The following is a 22565-nucleotide window of genomic DNA, read 5'->3' as shown; positions in this document are numbered from 1 at the left end:
TTCGGGTCACCCTTCTTCATACTGAGCCAGGGGAGAAGGAGATAAGGAAGTGTAAGGTGTGAAAACAAGACATCAAAGGGGACGAAGCTCAAGGAAAATGGAGAATTGATCAATTAGCTAGGTGACAACAAAGCATACAGCGATATAATTTAATCAGGGGGCAGTCAGACTGGTCAGAGAACTAGGAAAGGGAGGGGGCGATGGAGAGAGAGGGAAAGTTAGAGGAGTCAATATTCATACTGCTGGGACGTAAACTGCCCAAGCAAAATATGAGGCGCTGTTCCGCCAATTTGCACTGGGTCTCACTGACAGTAGAGGTGGCCCAGGACAGAAAGGTCAGTATGGGAATGGGACGGGGAGTTAAGGTGTTTGCAAACCGAGGGATCAGGGAGGTTTAGGCAGACTGAGCAGAAGTGAATTCAGAGACTTGGAATAAGCATAACTCATCTTTCAGCTACAGAAACAATTCAATACCATAGACTTACTTTTGAGTTACATTTTGTAAACTCAACATCATGCCTAATTCACTTCTCATTTTCTCCCTGTTGGATCGACATTCTGCTAGGTATCGCAGAGCCTAAGATGCAAATGAAAAAGAAAAATAAGCAGCTGGCCATTGCCTTCACAATATGAAAATAGAAAAATCTGCAGGTAACAAGTCAAGAAATCAGTATATCTAGAGCGCAATCTTTCTATATATTTTATTTCATCGATATATTACTAAAACTCTCACCTCGTTTGTTTTTATGCGTGCGTGTGTGTGAGATCCCGAAACCCCGCCAAAACGTCGTCAAGTCACTTTTATTTCTATAGCACATTTAAAAAACAACTCCCGTTGACCAAAGTGCTTTACATTGGTGGAGGTACTAACTTTATACAACAGTGGTTCATAGATTAAGTACATACATAAATACATACATATAACCCTCCCTCAGAGGAAAGGCTTGAGAGTAAAGATTAGTTTTAAGTCTCGACGTAAAAGAGTCGATGGAGGGAGCAGTTCTGATGGGAAGAGGGATGCTGTTCCACAGTCTAGGAGCTGGAACCGCAAAGGCGCGGTCGCCCCTGAGCTTATGCTTCGACCGCGGGATGTTCAATAACCCCAAGTCGGCCGATCTGAGGGACCTGGAGATGGTGTGGTGGGTAAGCAGACTTTTGATGTAGGTGGGGAAAGCCCGTTAAGGGCTTTGTAAACATAAATAAGGATCTTGAAATGTATTCGGAACCACACAGGAAGCCAGAGGAGAGAGGCCAGAATCGGGATGAAGTGGTCCCTTTTTCGGGTGCCCGTCAGGAGTCTCGCTGCGGCGTTTTGGACCAGTTGCAGGCGGGACAGGGAAAATTGGCTGATGCCAGTGTAAATGGAGTTGCAGTAATCGAGGCGGGAGGAGATAAATGTGTGGATGATTTTTTCGAGGTCGTCAAACTGGAGGAATTGTTTTATTTTAGCTATCGTCCGAAGCTGGAAGAAGCTAGCTTTTACCACGGCATTGACTTGTTTGTCAAATTTCAATGCTGTCAAATATCATGCCAAGGTTTTTGACGTGAGGCTTGAGTAATGGGGTAAGGCTTCCAAGGCTGCCTGCTATCATTTTGATCGAGTCCGAGGGGCCGAGAAGGATGACCTCAGACATACTTTCGTTTAATTGGAAGAAGTTCTGGGCCATGCAACACTGTATATCCTCGAGGCAGTGGATAAGGTTAAGTAGATTTGATCGGTTGTTGGGCTTCAGGGGTACATGATACAAAACGGTACATGATAGCGCTACCATTTTTGACCCACCATACTTGGCATTGTCCTGGGATGTGCAGTACCAAGTTCCGTTCGGATAGATGTTATATTTTACAAGTTATTGACATTTTAAACTTTACAAAAAACACTTTTCCACTTGCTCTGCCCGTCAGCCACATTCGACGTCACAATGGGATCACAACGGGACCGTCCCCTGCGCAGTTGGCCCGCCGCCATCTTGCAATCGACTTTCACATCACAATGTTTTTTTTCTTGCCTGGCCTCACAATGGACATTGCCTGGCCTCACAATGGGTAAGTTTCATTCTACTTTACAAGCGCCTCCACAGGTCCTCTACTCACTTTATTAACTTTAACAATTTCAGCAGGCAGTGCGGGTTTGTCAACCGTGCATGCACAGTTTGATTAAACATTGTGTTGGGGAAGCGGGCCCAACGGGTCTGCACTAGGTTTAGTATAAAATTGAAAAGGAAGCACCTATATGACAATTCAGTTGAGATGTTGAGATCAAAAACACAATCAGCTTTTAACAGTATATTGCAACACCAATAATATTACTGAAGAACAATGTAAATTAAAATCCTGGTTTTAAATCAAACATGTACCAATAACGATTTTTAGCTAATAATATATTGTTTCACATTTACATTTTCAAAATGGTGGAAACATCACATCATCATGCATCAAAAGTAGATTTCCCAGATTATCAGTTAGCGGTATTTACAATGTTCAGTAAATGTCTGACAACTCTGGCAGGAGTAAAGCAAAGTACAAAGGACAGTGTATTATGGGGAGTTGACATGAGATTATAAAGACCACTATCATCCCAGTGGCAAAGCAAAGTAAGGGAGCATGTCCCAAGGACAACCATTCTGTGGCTTCGACATCCATCATCATGAAGTGCTTCAAGAAACTGGTGACGCACATTAACTTCAGCCTGAGATTATAAAGACCCCCAGCCAGCCTTGATCCACTGCAGTTTGCTTATCATCACAGCAGGTCCATAGCTGACGTCATCTTCCTGGCCCTACACTCAACTTTGGAACATCTCCAAGTTTGCGGATGACGCAAAACTGGGTGGCAGGGCAAGTTGCGAGGAGGATGCTATGTGGCTGCAAGGTAACTAGGATAGGTTGGGTGAGTGGGCAGATGCAGTATAATGTGGATAAATGTGAGGTTATCCACTTTGGTGGCAAGAACAGGCAGGCACATTATTATCTGAATGGTGTCAGATTAGGAAAAGGGGAGGTGCAATAAGACCTGGGTGTGGTTGTACATCAGTCACTGAAAGTAAGCATGCAGGTACAGCAGGCAGTGAAGAAAGTTAATGACATGTTGGCCTTCATTGCGAGAGGATTTCAGTTAAGTAGCAAGGAGGTCCTACAGCAGTTGTATAGGGCTCTGGTGAGAGCGCACCTGGATTATTGTGTGCAATTTTGATCTCCTAATTTGAGGGATGACATTCTTGCTATTGAGGGAGTGCAGCAAAGGTTCACCGAGTTAATTCCCGGGATGGCGGGACTGACATACGATGAAAAAAATGGGTCGACCGGGCTTGTATTCACTGGAATTTAAAAGGATGAGAGGGTATCTTATAGAAACATACAATTCTTAAAGGATTGGACAGGCTAGATGCAGGAAAAATGTTCCCGATGTTGGGGGAGTTCAGAACTAGTGGTCACAGTTTAAGGATAAGGGGGAGGCCATTTTGGACTGAGATTAGGTAAATTTCTTCTCCCAGAGAGTTGAGAATCTGTGGAATTCTCTGCCACAGAAGGCAGTGGAGGCCAATTCATCTGAAGTTTTCAAGAGTGATAGATTTAGTTCCGAGGGCTAAAGGAATCAAGGGATATGGGGAAATTGTGTGCACCTGGAGTATTGTGTGTCATTTTGTTCTCCTAATTTGAGGAAGGACATTCTTGCTATTGAGGGAGTGCTGCGTAGGTTCACCAGTTTAAGTCCCAGGATGGCGGGACTGACATATGATGAATGAAGGGATCGATTGAGTTCGAAGGGATCGAAAGAAGGCACCGTAAGATGGCAGCCTCGCCAATAGTCTGTCTCATCCTTTTCTTCTTTTGTTGTTTTTAGTTTGTTGTTAAGTATATGTTTTAGTGTATCTTTAGTTTTGGATTAGGTGGCGGTGGGGCAGAAACTTTTTTTTATCCCTTTCCTCGACGGAGATGCAACTTTTTCCGTATAGTATCTCTGTCCGCACTGTGACCTAACATCGTGAAACTGGCCGTCCCTTTGCTGGGGTTCGACTTCGGGAGCCTGCGGACTTAACATCGTTAAGCTCGCGGTCCCTTGGTTAGGGATCAACTTCTGAAGCTCCAACCGCAGGAACTTCGACCGCCCGGATCGCGGGACCGTTGATCGCCGTGACTGCGGATGGTTCGACTGCCCCGACCACGGGAGAAAAGGAGGGAAGAAGATAATACGTTATTGCCTTCCAGCACAGTGCGCTGTGGTGGATGTTTATGTTAATTTTTATGTAGTTCTATGTCTTGTTGCTTTTTTGGTATGACTGTATGGCATATCAAATTCTTTGTATGTTTTTACATACTTGGCTAATAAATTAATTACAATTACAATATTCACTGGAACTTAGAAGGATGAGAGGATATTTTATAGAAACATATAATATTCTTAAGGCTAGACCCAGGAAAATGTTCCCAATGTTGGGAGAATCCAGAACCAGGGGTCACAGTTAAAGAATAAGGGGTAGGTAGGGCACGAAATTAGCGGTTGCCCGGGTGCCACTGACCACCCAAAGTGCCGCCGGGCAACCTAAACACAGAGTTATTTTGCCCGGCTTGGCACGCAGATACTGGTTGATACCGAAGATAAGACACAAAAAACTAGAGTAACTCAGGCAGCATCTCTGGAGAAAAGGAACGTGACGTTTTGTGTCGGCGACGGCTGTAATGTGTGGGAAAGATACTAAGTGTGGCATGACGGAGGGTCGGAGCGAATGACGGGCCCCGAACAGCAGCAGCGTCAGCTCCATATCCTCATACTACTGCACCGCACCTTCCTGTTGGCTGGCGGAGGAGGGGAGGCAGTGGCGAGGAGATTCCGGGGGGTGGGGGGGGGGGGGGTTGTGGGAGGGGGCGGCGGCAGGGGGGACATGTCCCCCCCTTGTTTTAAGAGGTCCCAACCCGAGCCCCCCCCCCCCCCCCCCCCCCATGCCCAGGGGTGGCCAGAGATGTCAGGAGCGGTGCCCCCAGGCCCACAGCCAGCGCAGAGAAGCAGCGCTAAACCCAGCTCAACTTTGCCTGTCCCGCCAGGTTATCCCTGCCTGGATTTACAGGAAATATGTCATCAGTCCAGGCATGACCAGGCGAGACAGGCAGAGTTGAGCTGCATTGAGCCTCCGAAGCTGCGCGTGTGTGTGCGTGCGCATGCATGCGCGGCCACCAAGATATTGTGTCCCCTGGTCCCCTACATATTTTGATAGCAATTTCCGTGCCTGCCAGCGAAGGCAGTAATGATGCCGGTGTTGTCCGAGGAGCGCTGACCTTCCTTCCCACCTCCTCTGCCCCTTCCTCTCTCTCTCTCTCTCTCTCGTACGCCCCCCTCCACCCCCCTTATCCTGAGACCCCTCTTCTCCATCCTGCACTGATCCCCATTCCTGCCTCTATTCAGTCCTCACTGACATCCCGTGTGCTCCCCTCCTCATCTACCCCCCCCCTCATCTATTCATCCTGCACTGATCTCCCTATCCACCTCGCATTGATTATCCTGCCACTCCCCAGCAATCCTACATTGGTCCTCCAATTGATCCTGTACTGACCCCCCCTTCCCATCCATCCTGCACTGCTTCCTCCATCCATCCTGCACAGATCCCCCCCATTCAACCCCAGTCATCCCCCCGCTGTCCCCACACAATTTTACCTACTCTAACCAACACGCGCTAATTCCCCTGCCTCGATCCATCCATTCCGCACCGATTGCCTTCTCAACCCCCCCATAGCCATCTATCCATCCTGCACTGATTCATTCATCCCCCCCCCCCCCTCCCCAACCCGATTGTGCTGGAAATGTCTTCAGAGCTAACATCGACTATGTTTGATAACGGAATGCGATCAACTGTGTTTTAATTCCCAATGTTATTATTTGTTTTAATCCATAAAAATGGATTAATTAAATTGTGAACACGTGAAACATTAAAACCGCAGTGTTCGATTGTCACTGCTACCGTTGACACGTTATTACAGAATTCATTTTTAACGGCAAATCAATGCTCTTAATATGGAGTATCAGTACTGTAGTTACTTAATGAGCAACATTCACAACTATATGTTGGATTTATCCAGGTTTTACTTCTACAGTTAGTCTATACATCACAAATTTGGTCAAGAGATATTTCAGTTGAAAGTTTAACGTTAATTCTGAAGTGGGAATGATCGAAAAAGCGGTTATCAACAATTTTTTTTTCATTTGTTGCTTACATACTGGGGATCTTCATTGCTATTCACAACACATACATCTAATCTGAATCTATAGAGCGAAGGAAACAGACTCTGAAGAAGGGTTTCGGCCCAAAACGTTGCCTATTTCCTTCGCTCCATAGATGCTGCTGCACCTGCTGAGTTTCTCCAGCTTTTTTGTGTACCTTCAATTTTCCAGCATCTGCAGTTCTTTCTTGAACATCTAATCTGAATGTCCGGTAATGTGGCATCTTGACACCTTTAAATATATTACCAAAAGAACATTTGCTGCATTTATGTCCTTTGGCCATCTCTTGTTAGTTAGTGTAATGTTTAACCTATCAGATGGGTATAGTCAGTTTTAACAGCTATTATCATAAAATGCCTTTCGAAAATTCCTTGCAACCGGTATATTTTGTTGTGGATAAATTATGTGGGAAGCGAGAGTGTTTCTGTGCCAATAGCAATAACAACCCATGCTATGGCAATGTCATGATAATTTTCGGTCCTTCACAGAAAACATGCTTGCATCAATCTGCATGGTTAAGCATATATGTTATCATGGTCCAGGATTTATTGACACAAGTTGACTATACGCTGAATAATCCAACCACATTTTTGTTTGGAAGTGGGAAGAAATAATAAAAATTGCATAAATTGCAATGTGTAAAAAGAGTTGAGATCCTGTATTATAATTTTGCTGCATGTCATTGTGGTATATACCATGTCTTGATTGGTGAATATGTTTAGTTTGTGCCTTTATTTGAAGCAGAAATAATATGCGAATGCTTCATTGAGCATAACTCCGACTGGTAACTACGCACTTCTACCGAGCACATTATCGCACGCGTCATGCAAGCCATCTTAAATGACCACCTAAACTGTCCTTTAGCAGCCTAAAAAGCTGCCAAGGTTGCCCGACAGGCAACGGAGAAAAAAAAGTTAAGCGAGAGCCCATGTAGATTATTTAGGACTGAGATGAGGAAAAACGTCTTCACCCAGAGAGTTGTGAATCTATGGAATTCTCTGCAACAGAAGGCAGTGGAGGACAATTCACTAGATGTTTTCAAGAGAGTTAGATATAGCTCTGAAGTCTGAAGAAGGATCTCGACCCGAAACGTCACCCATACCTTCTCTCCAGAGATGCTGCCTGTCCCGCTGAGTTACTCCAGCATTTTGTGTCTACCTTATAGTTCTTAGGGCAAAGGAATCAAGGGATATGGTGAGAAAGCAGGAACGTGGTATGATTTTGAATGATCAGCCACAATCATATTGAATGGCGGTGTTGGCTCGGAGGGCCGAATGGCAGACTCCTGCACCTATTTTCTATGTTTCTAACATCTAATCTATATTAGACTCCCATTGATCAACTATAGCTCTGCAATCAACATCATAAAGCCGACCAAAATCTCCAAACTCCCAGACCCAACAATCACCACCCCCCTTCTGCCATTGGTCCACAGACCACAATCTGCGAGGATTGGTGATAATACCTCCCCCACAATAATTTTTAACAGTGGTGGCCCGCATGGATAATTTCTTAGTCCCCTACTATACTTTAGATACACTCACAAATGAGTGGAGAAATTTTGCTCTAACTCCATCTACAAGTTTGTAAATGACACCGCTGTGGTGGGCTGGATCACAAACAATGAAGAGAACTTAGTAATATGTTGTCAGATCAATAACCTCTCCCTCAGTCAGCAGGATGAAGGAACTATCCATCGACTTCAGGAAGCATGGTGGAGTAAATGCTTCAATCAGCATTAATGGTGATAGTTGAAATGGTTGAGAGGTTCAAGATCCTTGGTGTTAATATTTCCAATGATTTGTCATGGACCAAGCACTCTGACATGACAGCCAAGAAAGCATATCAACACTTCTACTTCCTAAGGAGACGGAGGAAATTTAGCATGCCTCCAATGACTTTACAAAGATTTACAGATGCATCATAGAAAGCATACATCATGTTGCATCACAGTTTAGTTTGCAGGTGCAGCTGCAATAAACTGTGTTGAGTTGAAGATGCATCTCAGACCATCACACAGACCAGACTTCTCATCGTTGACACAATTTCTACTTCATTCTGTTTCAGAAAAGTCAACATAATCAAAGGATAGTCAAACCCTAGTCATTCCTTCTTCTCTCTACTCCCATCTGGCAGAAGGTGCAGAAGCTTAAAAGTGTGCACCACCGGACTCAGCAACAGCTTCTTCCTTTCTTATCAGGATTCTGATCGGTCCTTCCATAGGATCCCATAAGCTGAAGAAGAGTCCCGATCCTATATTATCCAGATGCTGCCCAACCCGCTGATTACTCCACCACTTTTTGTGTTTTTGGAAACCAGCATCTGCATTTTCTTGTTGCTACATTCTCAGCTCAGATATTGTCCAATTCAGCTCTACCACATTGAACTTTGTCCATGGAACTAATGTGCAACAATGATAATAAATACTTTATTCATGCTCTGTATCTTCCCCTTTGCTCTCTCCATTGTACTTTAGTTTGACTTGATTGGATTTATGTATGGTATTATCTGATCTGTTTGTATAACATGCAAAACAAAGAGGCAGTCACAGTGCCTCTGTACACGTGACAATAATAAACCCAAGCCTGTGCCCTTGTCAAGAACTTTTACTCTTTTCTCTCCACATTAATGTTTCTATGGGAAATTTTCTTCCATATCAAATTTTTAGGTGGTGACTTCTGCAAGGGCAAAATGCTGCTACCCAAATGGCCATAAAACAGGGGTGATCTGAATTGATAAATGGTGAAACTACAGTAAGCTGTAGCAGACTAATTCAGATACTCTTGTACATTAAACAAAGTTAGCCTGCAGATGCCACATGCAATCATGGTGGCAAAACATTGGATTGTCTCCATCAAGAACTACTTATTTCTCATATAAAAGCGGCAAATGCTACAAACATTCATCAAAACCAGAAGCAAAGAAACAAAGTCAATGTTTGGTGTCAAGGACCTTATGCCAAAGTGAAAAGGTGCAAATTCACTGGCACTTCAGGATCGTGCACCTCAACGTTCAATTTCTTTCTCCAATAGGATTTCTCTCTGTCTCTTTTAGTGTTCATCTTTCCTCCTTCGCAGCACACATCCAGTTCTGTAAAAAGGTTCAAAATGAACTGTCAACTGTTCTTCTGCCCACTGACACTGCCAATCTGCTGATGACTTCCAGCAATTTCTCTTTTTGCTTCAGACTCTAGCATCTGCAATTGTTTGGTTTACTCCAAATACTTATTTCTAATGGAATATATTTTATTACATATGCATGGAATGTATTTCTAGCCTTTGCATATACTCCGACCTTAGAAGCAAGCCTGGAAGCAGGTCAGGCTGATTATGTCCTCCACTCTCAGAAAAAAAAAAAAAGGAAGCTGTGCCAATATTACAGATGGATGACTGAAAGATACAGAGAAATCAAATTACCTTAAGCTATAGAATTCAATTTCAGGTCTAGAAAAATGCAATGTGCCAGGACAGAAAATTCAGTGCTATTCCCAAACCTTGTGTTGGGCCTACAGGAAACATAGAAAATAGGTGCAGGAGTAGGCCATTCGGCCCTTCGAGCCTGCACCGCCATTCAACATGATCATGGCTGATCATCCAACTCAGTATCCTGTACCTGCCTTCTCTCCATACCCCCTGATCCCTTTAGACACAAGGGCCACATCTAACTCCCTCTTAAATATAGCCAATGAAATGGCCTCAATTACTTTCTGTGGCAGAGAATTCCAGAGATTCACCACTCTCTGTGTGAAAAATGTTTTTCTCATCTCGGTCCTAAAAGACTTCCCCCTCATCCTTAAACTGTGACTCCTTGTTCTGGACTTCCCCAACATTGGGAACAATCTTCCTGCATCTAGCCTGTCCAACCCCTTAAGAATTTTGTACGTTTCAATCTTCTAAATTCTAACGAGTACAAACCGAGTCTATCCAGTCTTTCTTCATATGAAAGTCCTGCCATCCCAGGAATCAGTCTGGTGAACCTTCTCTGTACTCCCTCTAGGGCAAGAATGTCTTTCCTCAGATTAGGAGACCAAAACTGTAGACAATACTCCAGGTGTGGTCTCACCAAGACCCTGTACAACTGCAGTAGAACCTCCCAGCTCCTATACTCAAATCCTTTTGCTATGAATGCTAACATACCATTCGCTTTGTTCACTGCCTGCTGCACCTGCATGCCTACTTTCAATGTGGCCACGCGCCAACTCTCGGACACCTCCTCCTACTTACCCCTGGACTATGACACCACTGACGAGCACCAGGCCACCATCTCTAGCACCATCACCGAGTTCATCAACTCCCACGCCCTGCCCGACCGAGACTCCAACCTCATCGTTCCCCAGCCCCGCAGGCCCGATTTTACCTTCTCCCCAAAATCCACAAACCTGACTGTCCCGGTAGACGCATTGTCTCTGCCTGTTCGTGCCCCACCGAACTCATCTCCACATACCTTGACTCCATCCTATCCCCCTTGGTTAAATCCCTTCCTACCTATGTTCAAGACACCTCAGACACTCTCCGCCATCTCCGCGCATTCCATTCTCTAGGCCCTCACCCCCTCATCTTCACCATGGACGTCCAATCACTCTACACCTCCATCCCCCACCACGATGGTCTCAAAGCCCTCCAGTTCTTCCTCGACCAGAGAAGCAATCTATACCCAGCCACTGACACTCTCCTCCGCCTAGTTACCCTCAATAGCTTCACATTTGACTCCTCCCATTTCCTCCAAACACAAGGCGTAGCTATGGGCACACGCATGGGCCCCAGCTACGCCTGCCTCTTTGTCCGGTACGGCGAACAATCCTTGTTCAATACGTACCAGGGCCCCATCCCTGACCTCTACCTCCGTTACATCGACGAGCTTTGGTGCCACCTCCTGCACCCACACACAACTGACTGATTTCATCTACTTCACCACCAACTTCCATCCGGCACTCAAATACACCTGGACTATTTCCAACACTTCCCTACCATTCCTGGACCTCACTATCTCCATCGCAGGTGATAGACTTCTGACCGACATCCACTATAAACCCACTGACTCCCATGGCTATCTGGACTACACTTCTTCCTACCCTGCTTCCTGTAAGGACTCCATCCCCTACTCCCAATTCCTCCGTCTACGCCGCATCTGCTCCCAGGATGAGGCGTTCCAAATCAGGGCATCTGAAATGTCCTCATTCTTCAGGGAACAGGGGTTCCCCTCCTCCACCATAGATGAGGCTCGCACCAGGGTCTCTTCCATACCCCGCAACACTGCTCTCTCTCCCCATCCCCGCACTCGCAACAAGTAAGAGTCCCCCCAGTCCTCACCTTTCACCCCACCAGCCGTCACATACAAAAGGTAAGCCTCCGTCAGTTTCGCCACCTCCAACGTGACCCCACCACTCGCCACATCTTCCCATCTCCCCCCATATCTGCCTTCCGCAAAGACCACTCCCTCCGCAACTCCCTTGTCAATTCTTCCCTTCCCTCCCACCCCCTCCCCGGGCACTTTCTGTTGCAACCACAAGAAATGCAACACCTGTCCCATTACCTCCCCCCTCGACTCCATTCAAGGACCCAAGCAGTCGTTCCAGGTGCGACTGACGTTCACCTGTATCTCTTCCAACCTCATCTACTGCATCCGCTGCTCTAGATGTCAGCTAATCTACATCGGTGAGACTAAGCGGAGGTCGTGCGATCGTTTCGCCGAACACCTCCGCTCGGTCCGCAAGAACCTACCTGACCTCCCGGTGACTCAGCACTTCAACTCCCCCTCACCATTCCCTACCATACCCCGTCCGACCTCTCTGTCCTGGGTCTCCTCCATGGCCAGAGTGAGCAACACCGGAAATTGGAGGAACAGCACCTCATATTCCGCTTGGGGAGTCTGCATCCTGCGGGCATGAACATTGAATTCTCCCAATTGTGTTAGCCCTTGCTGTCTCCTCCCCTCCCTCAGCCTGTCTCCTCCCATCCCTCAGCCCTCGCGCTCCTCCTCCTCCTTTTTCCTTCCTTCTCCCCGCCACCCCCTATCACTTTAAGAAGGGTTTCAGCCCGAAACGTTGCCTATTTCCTTCGCTCCATAGATGCTGCTGCACCCGCTGAGTTTCTCCAGCATTTTTGTGTACCTGCATACTTTCAATGACTGGTGTACCATGACACACAGGTTTCTTTGCATCTCCCCTTTTCCTAATCGGCCACCATTCAGGTAATAGTCTACTTTCATGTTTTTGCCACTAAAGGTGATAACCTCACATTTATCCACATTATACTGCATCTGCCATGCATTTGCCCACTAACCCAACCTGTCCAAGTCACCTTGCATCCTCCTCACAGCTAACACTGCCCCTCAGCTTTGTGTCATCCGTAAACTTGGAGATGTTGCATTCAATTCCCTCGTCCAAATCATTAATATATTGTAAATAGCTGGGGTCCCAGCACTGAGCCTTGTGGTACCTCACTAGTCACTGCCTGCCATTCTGAAAAGGACCCGTTACTCCTACTCTTTGCTTCCACGGATGCACTACCTTCCCTGATTTATTCTTTTGCCAAACTGGGATGAACAATTTTTGTAGTTCAACCATGCAGTCTTTAAATGCCTTCCATTGCCTATCCACTGTCAACCCTTTAAGAATCAATTGCTAGACTATCTTGGCCAATTCACGTCTCATACCATCAAAGTTAGCTTTCTTCAAGTTCAGAACCCTTGAAAAATCATGAAAACCAGTGAAACCTACCTGCTTTTGTTTTGCCCGAAAAACAGGATTTTGTTAAATTGTGAACTTTGAATGGTGTCAATGATTACAACAAAATTCAACAACTCTATTGTTGCATTTCAAGCCACTGAGTGTAGCAAGAACTAAAATATTGAATAATTCTAAAACAATCTTTCAATTCTCCATTGATATGTAAAGAATTACAAATTCGTGGCAGAGACAAATAATGTTTTTCATTTTGAAAATACCAGAGAACTAGAGGGTTAACTGTTGAACAGAACGATGAGTCATAAACTAGGGAAACCGGCCAATCATTGAGGGCGAGGAAGGTTTATGATGTCATAACTTGGGACACAATTCATCGCCATTTGAAGGAATAATAGACTTGTTAAAGCGTGGTAGTGTCCGGGCCCTACCCAAGTTTTTTGATTAATCAGTGGAGGAGAATTAAGCACATTAGAGTTGTTGATATTCTACACATGGGGTTTTGGAAGACATTTGATAGGATTGCTAGTAGTTATCAGCTGGAAATGGTGTTAGGTAAACTGTTAGAACAGAATTGGAAATAGAGGCCTTAGAAAACGTGGATGCATCGGTCAAAATTTTCCAATGTTCTGTTCTCTTGACTCTGGATCAGTTCCTGTGGACTAGAGGGCAGCCAATGTAACTCCACTTTTTAAAGAAAGGAGGGAGAGAGAAAACAGTGAATTATATAGACCATTTAGCCTTACATTGGTAGTGGGGCACATGCTTGAGTCGATTAATAAAGGTGTTATAGCAGCGCATTTGGAAAGCAGGGACAGGATCAGTTAAAGTCAGCATCATGCTGGACTAATCTTCAGGAAATTTTTGAGGATGTAAGTAGAATGGATTAGAGAGAGCCAGTGGATGTGGTGTATCTGGACTTTCAAAAAGCCTTTGACAAGGTCCCAGACAAAAGATTAGTGTACAAAATTAGATACATGGTTTTGGGGGCAGGGTATTGACATGGATAAAGAAGGGGTTGGCAGACAGGAAGCAAAGAGTAGGAATTAACGTGTCCTTTTCAGAATGGCAGGTAATGACTAGTGGGGTGCCGCAAGGCTCAGTGCCAGGACCCCAGTTATTTACAATATATATATTAACAATTTAAAGGAATTAAATGTGACATCTTCATGTTTGCAGATGACACAAAGTTGGGCGGCAGTGTGAACTGCGATGATGATGTTACGAGACTGCAGGGTGGCTTGGGTAGGTTGGGTGAGTGGGCAGATGCAGTATAATGTGGATAAATGTGAAGTTATCCCCTTTGGCGTCAAGAACAGGAAGGCAGATTATTATCTGAATGGTGTCAGATTAGGAAGAGGAGGTACAACGAGACATGGGTATGGTTGTACATCAGTCACTGAAAGTAAGCATGCAGATACAGCAGGCAGTGAAGAAAGCTAATGGCATGTTGGCCTTTGCGAGAGGATTTGAGTTTAGGAGCATGGAGGTCCTACAGCAGTTGTACAGAGCTCTGGTGAGACCGCACCTGGAGTATTGTGTGCAATTTTGGTCTCCTAATTTGCGGAAGGACATTGTTGCTATTGAGGGAGTGCAGTGTAGGTTCACCAGGTTAATTCCCGGGATGGCGGGACTGACATATGATGAAAGAATGGATAGACTGGGCTTGTATTCACTGGAATTTAGGATGAGAAGGGTTCTTATAGAAACATATACAATTCTTGAAGGATTGGACAGGCCAGATGCAGGAAAAATGTTCCCGAAGTCGGGGGAGCTCAGAACCAGGGGTCACAGTTTAAGAATAAGGGGTAGGCCATTTAGGACTGAGATAAGGAAAATTTCTTCACCCAGAGAGTTGAGAATCTGTGGAATTCTCTGCCACAGAAGGCAGTGGAGGCCAATTCATCTGAAGTTTTCAAGAGATAGATTTAGCTCTTAGGGCTAAAGGAATCAAAGGATATGGGGAAAAAGCAGGAACGGGGTACTGATTTTTGATGATCAGCCATGATCATATTGAATGGCAGTGCTGGCTCAAAGGGCCAAGCGGCCTACTCCTGCACCTATTTTTCTGTTTTTATACACATGCCAAGACCCAGGACATGACTTTGAGGATTTCCTTGCTTTTGTCATTCATGCCTACTTAAAAACCTAACCATTCCAAATTCTATTTTTAAAGTACCGTGTGTGCCACTTTCTACGGTTTATTCACACGTGATTTCTCCATCATTGCTCTAAGGGTCCGAAAGGGTCATGAAGCAACTGCAAATGTCAATACATTTTGGGCAGGTGGATTTACCAGTGATTGTTTTGAAAATTGAATGACATTAATGAAATGGATTGCTACTTACCAATAATGCAGAATACACAACTTGAGGATTTGGATGATCTAGGAAGAGGATCAACCCAGGTAGACATCCCTGATCCTGTACAATTGCTCGCCTGTTTAAGGGGTCAGCTGCTAAATCTTGTAGCTGGTTTACAACAGCTAGTGCATCAGGCTCCCCATTCATTGTGTCACCATCCGTTATGCCATACGTTTAAGCAATGAACTGTAAAGCGCATAGTAAAAAGTAAGAACACATCAATGCATTCATGATTAGTTTAGTCAACTTTGTCAGATTATGTATTCACAGCACTTCAAGTTAAATTTATGCCAGTTTTAATATAGGCATCATTGGTTGAAAATGATAAACATTTTGCTTGTATACAGTTTAAGCAATGTTTATGTAATATCAACTATAATTTTGCATGACTGGATAAAATACAGAGGGATGCCTATCAAACAATATTATAGGAAACAGTCTGCTCAAGACATCTATTTTCAAAACAGTTCTCGTTCATCCTCACTAAATCGGTTAACCTCAACTTCAAAAAGTTGTTATAAATAACCAGATTAATATATATGGGGTAAATACTCAGAGGGTCAAGCAGGATCTGTGGAATGAAAAAAAGCTTAAAGTCAACGATAATTGCACCAACTTTCACAAGTAATACACTGCCTGGATAATATTTGAACCTAAACAATGTCAGACTTAACAGAAACAATCCAGCCTGAAGGGACACCGAAACCAGGCCTGACAACGACTCAGCCTAAAGTCCTCGGCCCTAGTGAGCTCCCTGTTTAACCTCCAGCAGCCATAGCTTCCACGCACCTTTGAAATCAGACGCTCAAGGTATCGAACCGATTTAAAACGCTTGTTGACCGTTACTCGGTTCGCTGTCAACAACAAAGCACAACAGCTGGAACCGACAGCGAGTGAATGAAACAGCGCGAATGTAACCGCAGCGCCAATCCCTTGCACCGAGCAGCCCCACAACATCCACCGGCCGCTCACTCACTCACTCCCTCACTCACTCACTCGGCCCAGGTCGGCCCAGCGCCACCCTCCACTCAACCCAGTCCAGTCCCGGGCCCTCATTGGTCCATCGGCTCTCCCACACTCAACCAATTACGTCTCATCTTATTGCTCTACGTTTTATATATATTTGAAAATAATCAAGGGAGTCCGTGCGTTTATAAACGTCGGGTTGTTATTTTATTTGAATAATGATAATTTAAAAATTATGAAAAATACTTTGAACGTGTTCAATCTCCGAGAATGTGACCGCGGCTTTGTACGGCGAGGCTGGTGCGCGTGCGCGGCGACGTTGGCGCGGCGCTCGAACCGGCGGCGACCGCTCACTCACTCACTCGTCACTCATTACTCGCTCATCTACTCGCTCGTCACTCGCTCGTTACTCGCTCATCACTCGCTCATCACTCACTCATTACTCGCCCATCACTCGCTCGAACAGCCTTCACTCCGCAGAGCTTGATCCACGTTCCTCTTTGCCAGAAGTAAGTTCTGTTACTGACCCGAGAGAATACTTACTGAAACTCTTTAGTCCCTCTCCCCCTCCCTTGACTCTTAGTGTGAAGAAGGGTCTCGACCCGAAATGTCACCCATTCCTTCTCTCCAGAGATGCTGCCGGTCCCGCTGGGTTACTCCAGCACTTGGTGTAATCCCACATCCGCAGTTCCTTCCCACAGACTTTGTTCAATTTGACGGACATGCGGTCTCGACGGGACCTTGTTCAGTTCAGTGTGTAGGAAGAAACTGAACTAAACAAACGATAGGCACAAAAAGCTGGAGTAACTCAGCGGGTCAGGTGGCATTTCTGGAGAGAAGGCATAGATGATGTTTCGGGTCGAGACCGTTCTTCAGGACTAGACCCGAAACGCCACCTATTCCTTTACTCCCGGGATGTTGGCTGACTGGATGAATTACTCCGGCGTTTTGTTCTGTCTATCTTTTGTTCAGTTTAGCGCACATCTCGGGGCCCTTGGTCTTCGACCTACCCTTGCGCACTGACCTCTTGAGCCGTGATAGGCACCAGGTTGTCCTTCACTTGCAGTTAATACTTTGAACATTTTGTTCCATACGCACCAGAAGCGAAAGTAGAGACCCGCTTATTGTGGCTGAACATAATCATGTTATTATGTGTAAGAAGGGACTGCAGATGCCGGTTTACACCGAAAATCAACACACAATCTTGGAGTAACTCAGCGGGCCAGGCAGCATCTCTGGGGAAAAGGAATAGGTGACGTTTCGGGTCGAGACCCTTCATCAGACCAGTCTGAGTTACTCCAGTATTTTTATGTATATCTATGATAATGTCATTCATTTTCCAGATCAGTGTACGGTTGCGGTAATCTAATGATTTATCTAGTTGCATAGTGCGTGGGTCATTACTAAAATTGTTGGAGATCACATGTCTATCCGGTTTCAAAGAGCCTGCGTATTTTTAAGTGGCTTAAAACTAACAGGGGCTTAAGAGCTTGTCCCACTTAGGCGATTTTTCAGCGGACTGCCGGGAGTGTCAAGCTCGCAGCACTTGCTGAAAAACCGGTAAGTTGAACGGCGAGTGTCAAGCGTGGAACACACACACATCGCAAATGAAGGGAGGGAAATCGGGGGAGCGCTGTCTGAAATTCACACGGTGCGAAGCCAAGGTGATACAGACACACACCGCGATGAACAGGAAGGTTAAGACGGCTAGCACAGTGTACGGTTAGTAGGCCCCCTCGGTCATGACTGACCATGCGTGATGCATCCAGTTGTTGGCTGCTTGCTCCAAACCTCGGCTAGAGCAGCGTCACCTGTGGCTGAAGAGACCAATGCGGGAGTGACAGTCTCTGTCGCAAAGGTCACATTTGTGTGAGGTCTCTGTTTGTTGAAGTAGCTGTGCTCCTTTCTGCCTGCCCTCTTGTCTGCCGCTGCGTTCAACAGTTTCTCTTCCCCCGTTTTGAGATGTTGGTTCAGGGTACCTCTCCACCTTGTGCGGTCAGCTGCAAGGCTCTCCCAGGACTCCACATCGATGTCGAGTGCCTTCATATCTCTCTTGCAGACGTCCTTGTAACGTAGCTGGGGGTGGCCGATGGTTCTCCTCCCAGATGTCAGCTCTTCATAGAGGATGTCTTTTGGAATACGGCCATCCTCCATGCGGTGGACATGGACCAGCCACCGCAGTCTGCACTGCCTGAGTAGAGTGTACATACGGGGAAGGCCGGAGCGAGACAGGATCTCGGCGTTGGACACTGTCTTGCCAGGATATGCTCAGGATACGGTAGATGCTTCTCAGGTGGAAGGTGTTGAGTCTTCTCTCCTGCCTGGCATATGTAGTCCATGTCTCACTGACGTATAGCAGCGTGCTGTTGACACAGGTGTTGTAGACTGCTATTTTTGTCTTCACTGTCAGCTTGGGGTTGGTCCACACTCGTGTTGTGAGGCGAGCGAGAGTTGTAGCTGTCTTCCCGATCCTCTTATCAATGTCTGTGTCCAAGGAGAGGTTGTCGGTGATGGTGGAGCCGAGGTACGTGAACTGATGGACGGCATCAAGTTTGTAGTCGTCGATGGTGATGACAGGCGGCACCTCTGTATCCTGCCCCAAGATGTTCGTCTTCTTCAGGCTGATGGTCAGCCCAAAGTCCTTGCATGACCGATAGAAGCGGTCCATCAGTGACTAGTTCCTGCTGGGTGTGGGACACAACTGCCACGTCATCGACAAACAACATGTCTCTGATGAGAGCTTCACGTACTTTTGTTTTTGCTCTGAGGCGGGTGAGGTTGAAGAACCTGCCATCTGATCTAGTACGCAGGTATATCCCCTCTGTTGCAGTGCCGAAGGCATGTTTCAGGAGCAGAGCGAAGAAAATCCTAAAGAGTGTGGGAGCGAGAGCGCAGCCTTGTTTGACGCCACTGCGGATGTTGAAGGGCTCCGAGAAACTGCCATTCGTGTTGATGTGGAAGGATTCTATCATGCTCTACTGTTTTGGTGGGCAGCCGATCTTTGGCAGAGCCTTAAATATGTAAATGAAAGCAACATACAGGGGCATCCGCTGTTCTCGGCACTTCTCCTGGAGCTGGCGAAGGGAGAAGACCATGTCTACTGTTGATCTTCCAGCTCGGAAATCGCACTGTGACCCTGGGTAGACACGTTCTGCCAGCTTCTACAGCCTGGGGCCTTGCCTAATGCCAAGCTGTCAATTTGCCTTGCCAAAGGCCAGGCTGTCAATGGCCTTGCTGAGCTCTTCTATTGTTGGCTCTGCGTCTAACTCATCCATGGTCGGCAGACATTCGATGGCATCAAGGGCTGAGGGGGATACAGTGTTTTCTCTCTCTCGAGTAGAGGTCGGAGTAGTGTTCCCCCATCTCTCCATCTGCTGGCATTTGTCTGTGATTACTTCCCCAGTGGAGGATTTGAGGGGGGCTGTCTTGCTCTGGACTGGTCCTAGTGCCTTCTTAATGCCATTGTACATTCCCCTGATGCTCCCTGTTATGGCGGCCGTCTGGATGTCCTCACTAAGCTGTGTCTAGTGGTCATTGGCGCAACGCCTGGCAGTCTGCTGAACCTTGCTCCTGGTAGCCCTGAGGATCTGCAGGTTCTTCTCGTTATAACCTGCAGGCATCTTACTGACATTGATGCGGGGGTTCCCCTACTTATTGGTATGGTAAAACCTCTTTGGTTGTAGCGTGATCTTGCAACACACCACGGAATGGTCTGTGTTGCAGTCTGCAGTGTGGTAGGAACGTGTGTGGTGAACGTTCTTGATGGCAGCACTTGTGACTAGGATCAGATCCAGTTGATGCCAATGCTTTGAGCGGGGTGTCTCCAGGTAACCTTGTGCTGGGGCTTTGTCTGGAAGTACGAGTTGGCGATGCACAGGTCATGGTAAGAGCACAGCTCAAGCAGTAGCTGTCCGTTATCATTCATTTTGCCCACACCAAACTACCCAAGGCAGGAAGACCATGATTCATGGTCCGCGCCCACTCTGGCGTTGAAGTCGCCCAGGAGAACAAGTTCTTCCTTGCTGCTGATGATGGATGCGAGGTTCTCATAGAACTCGTCCTTTGTGTCTGATGTGGAGGACAGTGACAGGGCATACACGCTGACAAGAGTGACTGGGCCTGCGGTGGTGTTGAGGCGGAGAGTCAGGATTCACTCTGAGCCATTACTGCCTGGTTCCACCGTGTTCAGCAGGCTGTTCCTTACTGCAAAGCCTACTCCGTGCTCTCTGGGCTTGTCAGAGTCCTTCCCCTGCCAGTAAAATGTGTGCTTCTTCTCCTTCAGTCTGCCCGAGTCTGCCAGCCTTGTTTCTTGAAGAGTGGCTATGTCTATGTTGAGTCTCTCTTGTTGTTTATGACAGCTGTTTTCCTGGAATCGCTGATGTCCTGTCGGTTTTCAGAGAGGCCGGACATTGTCCGGACATTCCAAGTTCCCAGTTTTAGAGCTAGGCTCTTTTGATGTGTTATTTTGTTGGTAGGTGCGAAGGTTGCGATCTGCTGGAGGGGGATGGGGAGGGGGGGGGGAGTGGTGGGGGGGAGAGAGGAAGGAGAAGGAGTAGGAGTGGAGACACTTTTAAGAAGCCAGACAACTTTTAATAAGCCAGAAGTTTGTCGGGCATTTAACATTACCGGTTGGTTTTCCTTGGTTTTAAAAACTCGTGCTTATGCGCCACAAATGCCCAGTCAGCAAGGGAGATTAACTAAAACTACCCACGGCTACCTCGACTACCTACAACTACATGGCGACCCCACTACCGCTGCACCTATGACTACAAAAGTATCGATTTTTTCCATGGTGACCAATTTTTGGTCGAAAATTTTTGAAAAATGTTGAAAAATTAGTTAAAAGTAGATTCCCTAATAATTTAAATCTGCTATTGTGTGCTGTTAATGACAGCACATTCACTTCCACATATTTGTCCTTCACTCGATGAGTTAAAGATTATCCTTTTATAGTTAACGGGAAATATACGGAGTGTTAAGTGCTCATTTGAAAATGAGATCTTTTAAAATTAACTGATACATCCAATGCCGGATCTCAAATCTGTTTTGCGACCATCTTTAATGAAAGTCACTAATGTAAACATATCTCCCCAAGGAAGGAGCGATAAATTTGTGCACGAATTCCCCTCTTCTCACCCCCCGCCCCTCCCCAATCCTTCTGCATGATTAGAATCTGAGAGAATTTATAATTTGTAAAACTTTAAGAACAGTTTACAGATCCTTTTGACAGTTTTATGTATTCAATAATTCAAATTGCTAATGTTATTTTGGTGTATTGATTAATTTGGAATAAATAGTTATATTTTATATAAAGCGAAAATACGGCTCAAATATGCAACATGTTCTTCTGAAGTGGTAATGTCCAGAGAACACAGGTGTCATACTAATTTATGATTACTAACACGTGACTCCCATACACTTTTTGTTTAGACTGCACACTTCAAGGTATGCGGCTTGGTTTGTGATTTTTGTCATAGCGTGTTCGTTTTTTACAGCACTGTACCTGATACCGTGGCAAGTAAGCCAGAACAGGAATAACTGAACACTACAGAATATTAAAAAGTTTAAATGTATAAGGTAAGATTAAACATTGAGAAATTATAAAAACATTTAATTGAAAATAATTAACACAAAGACTTTCGGGCTTCTGTGGACCAGTATGGGACAGAATTTGTGAATATTGATCATTTCTATATGCTGTCTTTGTACTCAAGTAAACTATAATTATGTTATTTTAATGGACTAATGTCAATTCTAAATTTCACAAACGTATTTCATTTCACCTAAATTTCACCTACATATTTTTAGCTTGTATTGTTTAGTACTCATGGTAGAGCTATATAACGACGACACCTTCCGATCCATTTCGTTTTAATGGTCAACCTCTCATTCAACTGCACTCTGATTAGCAATAGGAAGGCTATATGTATATTGTAATGCCCTTATGTTACAAATTGAACCATTTTCTTTTGTTTTTAAAAATAATGTCTTGCGTAATTTTAGAAAATATTGCTTACCTATATATTGCTTTGTACCTGTCAGTTGAGCTATGGGACTCCTTAAAGCTTCCAAACACCTACTTAATGTGGATTGAAAACTTGTGATGTTGCCCTGATGTTTTTATTCCTGCTTGAGGTGATTAAGATGTTCCTGGAATATGCCGGAGTCAACCTGAGCTCAGTAAGTTTTATGTGCTTTATTTCTCAAGTTTTGTGTTTTGAACTAAGAAAGTGTATCTGTAGCTTTATATCTACACATGGGAATCAAACTTTGGGCAGTTTGTGTTGCATGCAAACTCCCAGTAGAATGTGTAGAAACAACCAATCAACAAAGATGCTGGT

At 45.4% G+C, this 22565-nt stretch overlaps 2 protein-coding genes across 2 annotated transcripts in view; one reads left to right on the top strand and one right to left on the bottom strand.

The window, feature by feature from the left end:
* Positions 1 to 16277, bottom strand: part of armc1 (armadillo repeat containing 1) — a 32081-nt gene extending 15804 nt beyond the window's left edge. The window contains exons 1-3 of the mRNA XM_055633980.1: positions 16048 to 16277; positions 15244 to 15444; positions 486 to 577 (exon numbers count right to left, since the gene is read on the bottom strand). Coding sequence (XP_055489955.1) covers positions 486 to 577; positions 15244 to 15405 — 254 coding nt within the window. The 5' untranslated portion in view covers positions 15406 to 15444; positions 16048 to 16277. The remainder of the gene's footprint in view (positions 1 to 485; positions 578 to 15243; positions 15445 to 16047) is intronic.
* A 338-nt stretch (positions 16278 to 16615) lies between these two features.
* LOC129696254 (mitochondrial fission regulator 1-like) overlaps positions 16616 to 22565 on the top strand; it is a 31675-nt gene continuing 25725 nt past the window's right edge. Inside the window, exons 1-3 of the mRNA XM_055633979.1 lie at positions 16616 to 16733; positions 21720 to 21801; positions 22267 to 22404. Coding sequence (XP_055489954.1) covers positions 22339 to 22404 — 66 coding nt within the window. The 5' untranslated portion in view covers positions 16616 to 16733; positions 21720 to 21801; positions 22267 to 22338. The remainder of the gene's footprint in view (positions 16734 to 21719; positions 21802 to 22266; positions 22405 to 22565) is intronic.

Source organism: Leucoraja erinacea, chromosome 4 (assembly GCF_028641065.1).
Source record: "Leucoraja erinacea ecotype New England chromosome 4, Leri_hhj_1, whole genome shotgun sequence".
Lineage (NCBI taxonomy): Eukaryota > Metazoa > Chordata > Chondrichthyes > Rajiformes > Rajidae > Leucoraja > Leucoraja erinaceus.
This window is presented reverse-complemented; position numbering and strand designations above follow the sequence as displayed.